The sequence below is a fragment of the Saccoglossus kowalevskii genome, chromosome 9 (genome assembly GCF_978046115.1).
Source record: "Saccoglossus kowalevskii chromosome 9, keSacKowa6.1, whole genome shotgun sequence".
NCBI classification, from domain to species: domain Eukaryota; kingdom Metazoa; phylum Hemichordata; class Enteropneusta; family Harrimaniidae; genus Saccoglossus; species Saccoglossus kowalevskii.
In genome coordinates this window covers 35,806,023-35,821,473 of record NC_140649.1, presented here as the reverse complement: position 1 = coordinate 35,821,473, position 15,451 = coordinate 35,806,023, and the positions used below count along the sequence as shown (strand labels likewise).

The 15,451-nt window shown below is 36.1% G+C and overlaps 1 protein-coding gene across 1 annotated transcript; it reads left to right on the top strand.

Moving 5' to 3' along the window:
* The first annotated feature begins 1,480 nt into the window (after positions 1 to 1,480).
* Positions 1,481 to 13,526, top strand: LOC100367782 (medium-chain acyl-CoA ligase ACSF2, mitochondrial-like). The gene is made up of 2 exons (XM_085503458.1): positions 1,481 to 1,581; positions 8,902 to 13,526. Exon 2 carries the CDS (start codon positions 8,924 to 8,926, stop codon positions 10,637 to 10,639), a length of 1,716 nt encoding a protein of 571 aa, XP_085359584.1. The 5' UTR covers positions 1,481 to 1,581; positions 8,902 to 8,923; the 3' UTR covers positions 10,640 to 13,526.
* Positions 13,527 to 15,451: the final 1,925 nt, after the last annotated feature.

Genomic DNA, 15,451 nt, shown 5'->3' with positions numbered 1-15,451 from the left:
TCTGGAAATGCTCTATACTAATAGCCCCTAATGTGAACTGGTGCACCTGACTTTCACAATGTGATTGGTTGATTCGTTCGGCAACCATATTAGATTGAAATAAAACCGGAAGTGGTTGTTTGACCACTTTCTGAGGGTCTAGGCGTTCAGATTTTTTATGGTTTATAGAACAGCTCATGTGTAATAGATATCAGTAATAAAAACTTTAGCAGTCACGTGACTTTTTCCGCCATGATTTTTCTCAAAAAAAAACGGTAAAAAACACTTTTAAATCTTCTTCTTCTTCTTCTTCAGAACCACTTGGCAAAATACGGTGTTTTATCATCAATACATGACACGCATTTCAGTTTGAAAAAATTGTTTTGATTGGTAACATGGTTTGGCCGCTACTAGTATTTTGGTTTTCTTCCAAACAGGAAGTAGTTTTTTACTTATTCTACAATTGCGTGATTTTCTTGTCATTTTCTATTTTGCATCTCTATGTTGAATTCTTTCAAAAAGTTGTTAAAAAATCAGATCAGTCACGTGGTTTGGCCGCCATCTTGGATTTTAGGCAAAATTGACCAAAAGTTTAGGCATTTATTTCTTAAAGGTACTTCAACTGATCTACTGGATATTTTTATATATAACATGCCTGACCATAGCTTTATATGAGAAAAATAATATAATTTTTATCAGTCACGTGGTTTGGCCGCCATCTTGGATTTTTTGAAAGTAGAAATTATGCAATTACATGTTTTGTATTAGTCCGATTACTCTCAAATTTTGTACGTGCATTTGTGTTTTTAGATACATCATTTTGCCCAAATAGCACACTGCTAGGCCACGTGGTCATGGCCATGGGGTGGGGGCTTCTAACTTCATTAATATGCATGACTGTTTTTACTCAAGCACTGTTGCAGTTAGGAAGATGAATCCTGTGTTATTATGACAACGCTGAACAAGAGATTTGAATAAAATAACAGATGACCACATATGGTCATGTGAACTCATTAATATGCATAACTGTTATATCTCAAGCACTGTTGAAGTTAGGAAGTTGAAACCTGTAGTATTATGCTGATGTTGAACAAGAGATTTGATTAAAAAAACAGATGGCCATATATGGTCATGTAAACTCATTATTATGCATAACTGTCATATCTGAAACACCTTTGCAGAACAGGACATGTAACCAGGGTCATAATGAAGACATCAAACAAAGGATGTAACTAACATCAAAGATTACTATAAATGATTATATAATCTCATTAATATGCATAAGCACATGGCCCATTATGTATTTGGAAAACCATAGCTCGATAACCAAACCAGGTATTCATGGAACTAACTGCATTTCGACCTAATGGTACAGATTATTGAAACTAGTCCTAATGGCAATCAGTGACGTCATTAATTATAGAACAGAATTAGCTTGGGCCCCGATGACGCCGCTTGCGGCTTTATCTTCTTATTTCTACGGGTACATAAAATAATACAGGGAATATTCAGCGTCAGTATATTCACAAACCAGTCTCCCATATCGCATCCTACCAGACCATTGAAGGAAGACTGCTCTAGAAAAATATTCACATATGTTAGGTATGTTATACATTCTCAGTTATTTCAATTAATTGTATGAAAAAATTGTCAACATCACGTATCAGTCTGTTAAAAACGCGTCTCCAGTGTATTTTAAAATAAGCTATACTGTTTTATTTTTGTACACGTAAATTCCATTGTTTTGACATGAAAAATACATGTTGGTAATATTAATGTATTTAATGAATGTAGAATTCTTTATGAATATTTATTACACCAGTGCATGTCTGTAAAACAATATGTATATGTGATAATGTATGCATTTTTGAAAAAAAGTTATATTTACGAAGCTCGGTTACTGCATTTGTTCACTGCGATTTAGCAAAATGAAGGATTAAACTGTCTCTTGGAATTATGTTTGTAATTATTTTTGTTTTAGTTCCATTAAAATGGCAGAAAAGTGAATGCAAATTATTAAAATTCCCATAAATTTGCCTTTAAAAAAATAATATTATGATTTACATGGTTGCTACAATAAAAATTAATGTAATATCTAATGCTTACGACCTTTAATGGGGAAAGGTGGGGTTTACAGAAAATGGAAAAATTGTGGAGAAGTTCAAATGTGTCTCACTCTATACTATTCAACTGCTTCGGTCAGCATACATTTCAATAGGTAAGTTTTCAACCATTGCATTGTCAGAAATGGACAATAGAATCTGGTCAAGTAGGGATTTCCATTGCAGTGACTATAATTACATGCAAAATTATTCGAGACAACGGATGATGTCATAGACTTTAAAGGTCTTTTGTTTAGCCTAATTTAGAGTCTAGTGTTATGTTGAGTCACAGTCACTCTACTGGTTGAGTAGTTCACTACTTGGGGTTGGAAACAATAGTAAGTGAGGTAATCTTTTGTTTTCCTTGTTCTGTGCCCACTTGTATTTGTTATTTGAACATACGAAGCCATCTAATAAATGGTTGTGGTTGCCAGAGGACAATATACCCTTAGGTACACTCTTAAGATGGCATTGAAGACAACCACCCGTTATATACTTAATACAAAAATCTGTCGACAGACTAATCTTGTGAATGTCATTGTTGTCGTCAACGATGATTGGTATCTAGGTCGGCTTCCTCTAATATCAGGAGCCGGGATATTGCACAAGTTTATACTACCTGCAAATTTGATTCATAATTCACTGTTCAAGGTTAAGGTTCATATTAGACAACATCCACATCAGAATTCCACATTTGACATTATCGTTAGATCGATATCAGAGAGGGATCTACATGTACAATATAGTCGGAGTATGGTATTTTAATATTCATCAAATTTAAGCCTGGAGTAGCAGTCATTAAAATCAACGGGCACTCGTGATTTGCTTGAAAACGAAATTAAGTTCATAGTTGAATAAAGTAAAATCCATCCTCTTAGATAATGGCTACTGAAATTATCCCCGTCCATATTTTGAAAAAAAAGTGGCTAGTTGTGACGGAGAAGAAATTCGAGCCCAATAAATACCCAGTCGTAAATTATCATGTCTTTATGCACCTGATAACTTTAACATACTATTTTAAGGTTCTTCACTACAGTCAGATTTCATGTTGTATTTTACACTTGCCAAATTGTAGTTGTAACCCATAGTTGTGGAGTACAATAATTTTCGGTTTTGTATGGGTTACTCCGTTTGACCTCATCATTGACTTCATCACAGGAGCGATCAAACAGAAGTGAAAATATACAGAAGATTACTATATATAATACCTGGTAATTAATACCTTTAATTTAATATTAGGATAGAACTAATTCATTTTATCATAGACAGGATTTGACCAGAAAATGCCATTTGATGATTTTGAATAATGTATAATAAGGTTAATCAGGTTAATGAATTCATAGTGTCAATAAGTAATGGATTATACGATGTAATAACCAAAGTAATATTTGTACGCTACATCATATATAACATGATCGTGTTTGTCTGAAGAATTTTTATTTAATATGTGATAGGCTATTACGTAATTATGCAAATATCTTGAAAAAAGAGGTTTCCGTAACTTAAATTACTTCCAAATTCAGATCCTTTGTATAAGGTTGATCTCATAAAATTCACTTTTTTATTTGACGCTGTGTTTAATATTTTAAAGCTAACACATTTACCCTGATTTTCGGGGGAAAATTATATCTTTTATATCTCAAAAACGGCTCATATTCTACAACCAACATTGACAAAATAAATTCCCATGTTTCTGTTTATTTTATGGCATGTAAATTTGACAGCTTTGTCTTACATTTCAATTGTACAACCAGTATTCTGTAACTATACTGATCGCGTTGAACAGAGAAAAAACATGTTGCTTTGTTCTACCGTGGCGAGGGGTATTTGTCCGCATTTGGCTTCCGACCACTAGCGTACATATTTTCATTGAAAATATGGCACATTCTGGCCAGCTCAGGATTTATTGGATATCCTCGACCATACAAGTACTGAACAATGTAATTTATGTCTCCCCGAGTACAAGTTGTCAGAGGCCGACATAAAGACTGTCAGGTACATAGTTTATTGTTGATATGAACGTTTGGCAATAATTAAAAAAAAACAATATTTTGCGTCTGGAGCTTGATAGGATACTGCGCGTCTGAGAATTGTGTTTGACATTGTATATCTGAATGTATAATTGCCGACGATGATCACAAAACACCTCCACGAAAGCCAATCGCCAGTATTATAATCAGGCATACTTATTTTTTTTAAATGTAAAGAAATGTAACATTGTGTTACAAAAGGTGAGCGTAGGGTGATATTTGTTCTTATAGTAAACATATAAAAATGCAGTGAAATATCAAAAACGTTTCTAAAATGTTGTAGGTGTCAGAACCTATTAGCATCACAACATAAGGTTGTCGGAATATAGGGATGTCGGAATATAGGGGTGTCGGAATATAGGGATGTCAGAACATAGGGGTGTCGGAATATAGGGGTGTCGGAAAATAGGGGTGTCGGAATATAGGGGTGTCGGAACATAGGGGTGTCGGAATATAGGGATGTCGGAACATAGGGGTGTCGGAATATAGGGGTGTCGGAATATAGGGATGTCGGAACATAGGGGTGTCGGAATATAGGGGTGTCGGAAAATAGGGGTGTCGGAACATAGGGGTGTCGGAATATAGGGGTGTCGGAATATAGGGGTGTCGGAACATAGGGGTGTCGGATTATAGGGGTGTAACCGATGGTTAAACCCTTGCGTCACTGTGCTAATATTTACATATGGTAATTTGGTTACGACAAGCTGCATTGCATTTCAGTTTATTACATATTCATTCAGCCATTATTGGTGGACGCATTTCTAGAAGCCTTACCTACACACTGAACGATCATATAGTCAGTGGGGTCACGCCAAGGGTCACGCACTTCGTTGCAAAATAGCCGTGTAGTTGAAACTGGGTCATGGCGTGACGGTGAGGAAGACATCATTAAACACTCACAAAATCACAATAAAACGGTGAAGTGGTTGCAAGTTGCAAGTGCCAGCATGGGAAATGAAAAACCGCACAATACAAACGCCATGGGTTCGAATCCCACTAAATACACATGATTTGCCACACACCAATGCGCACGCAGGTGTTGTTCTGTTATTCAAGACGGCATCCCATACCCAATTGGCAAGCCGAGGAAACTATTAAATCGTTCTCTTCCCACACTCTTTCCATAACTTCCATATGCTTTGCCACGTAGAATTGTATTCATTCAGAATATGTTTTAAAGTTCCCGCGAACTCTGCCATATTTAAATATAGTTCGGGTTTGAGCCTACCAATGACCCTTGATTTGCATGAATGCATAATCAAGCTGTGACAGAGGTGATTTGAAGAAGACCCCAGTCCACATGTAGCTGCCTGTACTAGCTCTAAATATCGCGATATATTGCGGCAATATCGTTCCGAAATATTTTAAGCAAGACCCCCGTCCATGTTTAGCCGCCTGTTCTAGCTCTAGATGATATTTAGATTGTCTAAATATCCCAATATATCTGTGTTTATCACATTTAGCTAGACATAACTCCATATACAATACATATAGTCAAGCTACAATATTACTAGAAAGACACAATTCTGCAGGTAACTTCTATTCAAGGTATAATAATCTTAGTGCGTCTGGCTGGGTCAGCTACATTTGTTTTCGTACGTTTTGTCGAGCTTAAAAAATCCCTGTTCAATCAATCAATCAATCATGTATTTCTCACATTAAAATAGAAAAAAATATACAATACTACAGAAAATTTTGTGGCATGTGAAGGAAATTAACTAGAAGCTAAAAGCTTTCATCGTTAACACCTCAATTTGTGGCAATAGTATAATATGAATGAATGAACTTTATTGTTCCCGTGTAAAAGAGTAGGTTACATAGGGTGTTTGCAACAATAAAGAATTTTTGTTAACAAGACAATATTTTGAAAATAACTTGCATGAATGTACTTAAAATTCACAAATAAATAAATATGTATATAAAAAAAAAATATTAAAGAAATCTAATCTCTAATTTTGGTTGCAGCTAAAATAAAGTTTGATATCTCTTGTTGAACTAATTTATCTGGATGTGAAAGTAAATATGTGAAACAAGAAATGTTATTGTCAGCCGGGACTTTAATTTTATGTAACAGTTGAGATCTCTGCTGTTCATATTTTTGACAATCTAAAAGGAAATGGATCTCATCTTCAATGCAGTTATTACAAAATTGACAATACATTTTATCTTGAAAATACATTTTTATCTGTGTTAGTTGGTAATACACATTTCCATCTGTGAGTCAGTAAGACTTTCTTACATTTGACACATGAGCAATGGAAATATACTAACATCAAAGGAACTTGTTAGTACAATTCCTTTCAGCATAGTACTTCCTTTCAAGTTTACTATCTGTTTTTGGAAAGTCGATTAAGTGATCCAAAAAAGAGTAAAAGAATTTTAGCTAGAGGGAAAATGCCAAAAAAAATATATTATTGCTTGACATGTTGATGTCCTCAAGATTTTAAATGGTTCATTCCTTACTTGTAGACCTCAATCTGATATCGCTTTGAGGTTAAATACACAGTGACTTTGTATACCTATGTTTGTCTTGTCCGTGCATTCGTACAAATCAGTGTAACTCATCGTCTGGATTAAATAGATAAGATCAGCCCTTTTGATCAAGTGCAGCTTGTGATTCACAGGGTACTTTGAAACAGGTGAAACAGGTGAGACCTTGAAGGCAGGTTTTATGTATACGACTGGCGATGCGTTACTTGTGCTCGGTTGAGAGAATTTATTTAGGATACACAGTATAGTTGTAGTTATGAGATATGCCATTTACTATGATGGTTTAAATCGGTAGATACACTACAATATGTTGACATAAGTTGATTGTCACATGGTAAACTCCGGGCTACGCATGGAAATACATTTGATTGAACAACAACCACTAATCAAGACGGACGGGCGACCGACCGACCGACCGACTGACGACGACCTAGAACGAGATCGCCCTACAGTGGCGGGGGGTCCCCCAAATCATGCTGAAACCCTTGTATGTCAGCAAATTTTGCCTTTCGAAATGCTGGAAATAGCGTTTCAGTGGGTCTAGATTTCAATATTGAGCAGATCTAGCCCCCCCCCCCCATGCAAAATTTCGTGCCGCCACCTCTGCCCTACAGTATGGCTATAGTAGTTTTTTTGAGTGCCTGTTAATGGGGCAACTCACAATCAAAACAATTGAATGTTAGATGACGCTTGGCAACCTATTTCAAAATAAACCATGATGAATGGAGCTTTGACGGTATTCAATTGGAGTGACCTCACCCCATACAATTGGAGTGCATATCACGTATGTCTGGCCTGTTTAATGGTTGCAGCCGTGTTATTTTTTTTTTCTCCAGAAGATATAATTCTTTAGATTTTCATCGATACTGTGTGAGGTAAAATAAATATGTACATCTTTATCCTAGAATGATACACTTAAACTAGTACATGTATTATTTACATAACGACTAAAACAACGATGTGTGGTATCACTGATCAATTTATTAAAGAACGCTTAAAACTCCTCGGAAGGAATTAAAATGGTTACATTACATAACAAAAAAAATGCACTCCCACTAACAATATACGAAAAATAATTGAAAAAAATACAAGATTCAAGATATAACACTGTAAAAAGCAAAAGGGCAATTCAAAACCGACTACAATCGCCTGCATGGTTGATGACGTTATAACAACAACTTTTTTAAATAAACTAGTTAACTAATCTTCGCCAGCCGAAGGATCATTTACTTTGACCGTCGCCTCACCATTGGCAGAATTCCAACTGTAAACCTGTATTCACTGTTGACAAAATCAAACGAATACCCTGGTGCGAGTTTTTGTCGGTTAAGTTATGACGTATTATAAGACAAAATCTATTGTTTTAAATTTAACATTCATGGTGTTGTTGTTTCAAGCACGCTGATTGATGGAACCAGTTCCTTGGCACCCCAATCAAATCAATCAATTTAGGTGAAATGCAGCTTTTTCCCAACACCGTCACGCGTGGGTTCGTAGGGACGGCCCTGGATGTCTGGCTTCAATTAGACCGTACAAATCGGATGACAACTAAACCAATAAATATCCCCAACAAAAATGTTGGTTCTTTTTTTAACTCCGTGGTTGATCTCACAATACGGTCATATCAGATATCGACTCTACACGTTTTTGTGTATATATTTGACATTTGTGACTGCTTTAATTTGTTCCCAACATTTTGAATACAATATTTCTCTATCAACAATTTTATTGTCAACCCCCATTATAGCCAAGGTCGCGACAAGGTCGCGTGAGATGCGCCCTCCGCGACGATGCTCCAAACCGAGTAGGTTTTGATGCCGTTCGGCTGGCAAGGGCGCCACTCACGCCTACAAGTCAGGCTACCCCCATTAGTATATTAGTAGTCTTTTGAAATATAAGATGGTGTATAAACAAATCCAAAATAAATAAATAAATAAATAAATAAATAAATAAATAAATAAATAAATAAATAAATAAATAAATAAATAAATAAATAAATAAATAAATAAATAAATAAATAAATAAAGTCTTATTTGAATCTGCACAGATGGCCTGTCCAAATGGCGGACCAGATCTGGTTGAAAGCAAGAAATACACTTAAAACTTATTGTTTTCATTCTCTGTGATCTATGAACTAATCTAGTTACACAGGACAGGTCTTGTGATTATCCCGTGCTTAGGTAGCCTGACAAGGTTGCGTGAGTTGCGCCCTCCGCGATGCAGTTCGGCCGGTGCGGGCGCCACTCACAACTACATATCAGGTCAATCAACATGTTATATTTCGTTTATTTTTTCTACAGTGTTAAACCAGCAGATCACGTCATGTTGAGAGCAAAAATAAACAAGAGTTATTACCACTCAACATCCAATGTTCCTCTAGTAGCTGTTACCGTTAAAGATATGCTAGATTCTGTTGTGGAAAAAATACCGGATAAAGAAGCATACGTGTTTCCAGTTGAAAAGATACGCCTAACATTTGCAGAATTACAAAGGCAAGTGAACGCCTTGGCAAGTGGGTTTATCAACATGGGATTGAAACGAGGGGATACGCTGGGTATATTGTCGTCACGTGCACCTGAATATGTATTGGTGCAGTTGGCCGCTGCACAGATTGGAGTGATCTTAGCAAGATTCCACATTGGCTTACCGCATAGTATTCTGGAAAATGTCATATTGAAAAGTGAATGCGTTGCTCTGGTAGTTGGTGACAATCATGACGATGTCTACAATCAGCTAATGCAAATCATACCAGATTTGAAAACAACAGATTCAGGATCACTACCTATGACTGGAAAGTCTAAACTGCAATTTATAATTACCAAGGTAGCGACATCTGGAGGCAGATGGAAATCCATTGACGATATCATGAATAAAAGCAACATGGATCCTGAGAAGGATAAAAAGCTATTAGAAGAAACTAGCAAAATGGTTGAGTTTGGTGACTTGTATACGATTTTTTACACGTCTGGGAGTACAGGGCCATTGAAAGGCACTCTTCATAGTAATGAAGCTCTTCAAAACATTAACATGATGTGTGGAGACAGATATGGGTGGACGAAAGATGACATTCTGTTGTCTGCATGTCCTTCATTGTCTCATGTTGCCGCAGATGTGGCTCACACGGCCCCACTCGTACTTGGGTTGACATCAGTCATTCTCTCCCCTGGTGCAAACATCCAAGACAACGTTTCTATTATACAAGATGAACGTTGTTCTCTACTTGTTGCTACATATCCTGGTCTTTATAACATGTTATATTCTGGTAATGTAGAACAGTATAATTGCAATTCTGTTCGCCACATTTTTACTGGTGCTAGCACAATTCCAGCAGACTTCATTCAGAAAATAAGCACGATCTTTCAAGCTAAAGTTTTAAATACATACGCATCATCTGAAGCGTTGGGAGTCAGTGGAATAGATCCGACGGATGATGGAAAAGGAAGTCTCGACAATGTTGGACGCCCATTTAGTCACACCGAAGTGAAGATAGTGGATACAAATGGTAGAATCGTGCCAATCAACACGCTTGGTGATCTGTTTATCCGCAGTAACTACGTATTCCGCTCATATATACACGATGAAGAGAAGACGAAAAAGGTCAAGAGTGTGAATGGATGGTATAAATCAGGTGACATTGCTAAGATTAATAGCAATGGCTATATAACAGTTGTTGGAAGAAATCAGGATATCATAATGAAAGGGGCACAAACATTGTATTATGCCAGCTTAGTGGAGTCAATTTTAAGTCATCCCAACGTTAAAGCAGCTTACATTGTACCTGTACCAGATAAGGAATTGCAAGAAGATTTCTGTGCTTGTGTTTCGTTGAATGGAGACACTGTGCTATCGGGTGACGAACTAAGAGACTTCTACGTTGCCAATATTGCTATGAAAGATTACATTCCGAAGTATGTGATGGTATTTAATGATTTCCCGAAAAACGCAACTGGTAAAATTGACCAAAATGCCCTGTCCCAGGAAGTGTTTACCAGATTAGGTTTGGATACAGATTGGCTTGTTCACGGCAGAAAGGCATAACATGTTTCAAAGTAACTGAACTCAAATGACATTACTAGTAGATAAGATTACGAGTGTGACACGCACTCCACCACTAATATTAGTTACTAATGTCACCACATTTTTGGGTTTGCGAAGCCTCTGCAAACATATGTGCATATGCCATACTAAAAGGGGAGTTTGTAGATAGTTTCCAGTTTTTTGGAGAAAGGGCATTTAATGTATAATGAGAAATCTTTAGACAATATTTTGACAAAAAAAATAACAAAAATAATATCCTTATATATATATATATATATAACATATAAGAGTATTACAATTATATTTAATATGGGTTTATTATATCTACTTTCTTATAATAATAGATGATATATTATTCTTTGTTAGTGGAAAAATATAAAAACGATAAAACATTCTATTGCGATTATTCACTTTCAAATATGCAAGACCTTTTAGAGAAAATATATTAAAATTTGTGTAAACAGTGTTTAGAAAATCATTACAAAAATAATGTATAAAGTAAATTCACATATCGGAATTGGAAGCCACCATGAGTCCACGGTACCATACATACATACCAGTAATTGTACACACATATGTTTATTCAATTTTCATTTATCCTCTTATTTTTCTATTATAAGTCATTGGAAAGATTTATATGAGGTGTTTATACATGTTATTGTATTTATGGCTTAACTGAATCATTTGTTTATTGTATACAGCTAGTCTTTGTGGTACCGCCATATTAATGTTGTTTCATCATTAAGGTAGAGATGCAGTTTATTTGTGAATTTCAATCAAAAATATTTTTTTCGTTTTTTATATAGATTTTTATCTAAAGAACATTCTGCGAAAATTTGACCAATGAATTCTTATTGGAACACCGTTAAAATTGCTGTTTATTTTCTGGTTAAAAATTAAAAACACTCACACGTGGCAATGTTTATGTCCAATTGCCTAATTTGCATGAGTAATCAAATAACAGGACCTTTGATTGACAATATGCAAATCGAGATTGTACGGTCATAGTTCATTCAATTCACGCGCATGTGCAATTATTCTCAAATCAGTTATCGCTCGCTAGCAAACCAAACATTATATTTTCTCAGCGTTAATAAACCACAGAGAGAGGTAACTTGATACATTAACAACTCTTTTGACGCGCTGACCGCTTCTCCGCGTCTGATGTTTTGTTTTCCTTGTCATAATACTTACTGATTGATGATTTTGTTTTGATTTTTGAGTTTTTTAGCCTGCAACTCGGCCACGACCTTTGTTTTTTCCCGTGAAAAATGGCGAAGTTTACGTCAATTTGACGGACATTCCATTTTTTTTAAACTAACGAAGCACACTGTTTAGCACTCCTATCTTTTTCATTTGCCGATTTCTATTCAGAAAAAAACGACCGCTCGAAAATGCACGTTAATTTTGCACTCTTAAAACATGTTAGATTTCCAACACAAATTATTTAAAACCGGTCGAAATTTTAAAATTTTTACGTTAGGAGCTGGAGCTCTCTTCTTGCAGGCGACCGTCCTGTACAACAGAATTCAAATATTTCTTTTAACAAATATGTTGCAGTGGGAAAAATGGGATTGGAAACGATGAACAAAACTTCTGTGCCTCGCGTTTCGATTCTAGGATTACGCGATTATTCATTCTTGTGCGTTCGCTTCCTGGAGTTGGTTCTCAATACTACATACAAATCATCGAGGATAAATAATTTAATATCCCACTTTGTATTCTTCACGGTAAACCATAGGCTCTGAAATACTCGTAGATTTTTTATTGAAAATGTATCGAAGAGAAGCCATGATGTTTTGATCGTGATAAAAGGTCACCTTCCTAGGACCGCCTCCTGTTTAATAATTCCCATCAAAACACTGGTATGGATGACGTGTTTCTGATTTATATATTCAAGAGCAGTTGTTCTGGTCCAACGATTTTACATAAAATGTTTATGTCTATACGTTAACTTTCAATTTCAATAGTCTAGAAAGTATGACAAAGCAGTAATTCCCGGTTTAACGCGCAAATATGCAAATTAGCCTTTTTCTCGTCTTCTATTTTTGGTGAATTCTTGGGGTTTAAATTAAAATAGCTGATAAACGCTTTGGCCATTTGCCTCGAATTTTCACACATTATTGACAAGGTGTTCCCCCTCAAAATGCGTCCGGGCAGTTTATTACGGCGAGTGGAACAAAAATAACAAGTCCGCAATTAACATGGATATATAAATTATGCAAAAATAGAAAAGAGTGAACTTTGAGGTCATGCTGTGCGACTTTGAAAGCCGTTAGAGAGATGAGTGGACGCATTTGAATTAGTAGTATACCAAGGTATCCAGTGATGCAATTTTACCCACAAACGGACTTGAAAATTTTAAGCTATTTTTTTAAACCACTTTTGTCCAAAAAGGCATATTTTTGACCCAAAATCAAAAACGCATTCTGGATATTTAAAATAAAGACAAGTTTTACAAAGTTTGTATAATAAGCTTTCAGAAAATATATAAAATGTTGGATATATAATACCATCTTCATTGTCTAATTACTCAATTAAAAAGCAAGCCAAATAAACTGCATCTCTACCTTAAATGTACTTGTCATTATAAATCTCGCTTTTTATTTTATTTGTTGTGATTTTCCTCGTCAATACCATACATTACATCTTTACTAAGTTGGAAAATGTGGTCGATTTGCTATTAAATAGCATTCATGGTCAAAATCAGGCCATCTGATTGACTGAAGCATGGCCGTACATCTCGCACTGGGTGCGTTTGTCTAAAGGAGATTAAAGGAGATTACAGAACTATTCATATTGTTTGGAGGGGTGAGGAACAATTGGTAAAATATTAATTCTTGAATTATTAATATTGCATATTAATAAGTGTTAAAATTATTGCAAATTTTATCATGTATATTCTTTGCTTCATAATGTACAAATCGAACCTTCATGTCATTATTGCATTACGTTATTATTGCACCCGTTATTTAACCTGGATCCAGCCATTGGGAGTGCCATTGCCAATGGACTGGTGAATCGCTACGTAAATACGTAGGCAGCACAGAATGTACCTGTATCGTGACGCTGACAGTAACCCGGGACACTTCCTATACACAAACACGATGTACTTACGTGCGTCGATTTTGAAACTAATTTTAAATAACACTCAGTAGATAACAAAAAAGTACTCCTGCCACCTTAATAGTTGTAATCCTTGAATCTTTTTTGTCTTTATTGAATCGCTTTTGCCTTGAGAAACATCGCTTCTAAATATCGCAATGAGTCAATACACGCTGAATTGATCGTGCCTCCAAACATCGAAAATCACTCCGTCCCTCAATATATCGTCATCCGTAAAAACTGATATGCTCAACATCCGCTCAACTTCAACTAGAACGGCGAACGTCTGTGTGTGTGTGTGGGGGGGGGGGGTGCTTCCAACTTACTATTAATGGGAACGTAATAGCGCCACCAACACGCCCATCTACCCAGAACCTGCTAACGAAACCACATAATCGGGCACAATCGTGCTTTGAAAGACTTACATATAAACATAATAACACAATCAAAAACATACACCAAAATAAAAAAGAGAATATATGCTACGAAACTGCCAAACGCAATAACTCGTGCTGGTGTCAGGTACCTAGCCCTGCGTACAGTGCTGTGTGTACGGGGACGCGTTCGGTTGATAGATGTCCCCACCACAGCCCTGCGTACCTCCATAGACAAAGTCCGGGAGGAAGCGCACCGTAATTGGTGCGCAAGTTAAAAATAAGTAGTTTCCCAGCCGAAATCGGTTTAAATAACGATAGTTATCCGTAACAACCATTACAAAGTTATCTGAAACTGAAACGTCTTTAAAATGCGACTAGTAAAGACGGACAAAATGTAAACGCGTAGGTACCGGAGAAATTATCCACCAAGCGCCGCCATTTTTAATTTCATTCACGCAAGAGAATGTGTTTGTTTTTAGGGCAAAGTAGCCGATTTCATCCACAATTGGACTCCGAACTGGGAGTTCTGGATATATCTGGTGATCGATCATCATTTTTGGTACCTGGGCATGTTATTTCATTAAAAATGTTGTATTTTTCAAAGTCCCGTACTTTGTCTATGGAGGTATGCAGGGCTGTGGTGGGGACATCTATCAACTGAACGCGTCCCCGTACACACAGCACTGTACGCAGGGCTATCAGGTACCATGCCATCAAGTGAGTAAACAGTATAATTGAGATCGAATGAGGGCGCTCAACCACGTCAATTAATCAAACACAGGTCTCGATAGAAACACAATTTTATACCTAGTACACTCTACCTGACACACGAAATGTGACTAACAATATTTGGAAGAAAACGTTTAATAATGTATTGAACATGCTGTCACAAACCATCAAGCAAAAACACAGACTGTAGGTTGTACAAGGACAATTGTCAGCATAGATAAGTTGATATACTTGTTACATATCTTATCAATTACAATAATTAATAAAATAAAATCTTTGAATGATAACAAACACAGCTCATTAACCCTCGCTTTTATGGCGTGATTGTTCACGTGACAATGGTACAGTTCATTCAAAGTTGTGATTTTTTGTGTGAAATATGAGCTAAAATTCGGTGGTTACACATTAGGGCCGAACATTTGAAGTCAGAAGATTTGTTTAAACTGTACCTTATAGACTATTTGCCGTTCAGTGTGAGATTCCGCGTTAGTAAGTAAGAAGTAATATTGTATTGCATATTTATAAAAAGTACATTTCTATCAGTTGTTAGCAATTAATATATACCGTAACAAAAGCTGAAAAGTAGTACGAGTAGCATTAG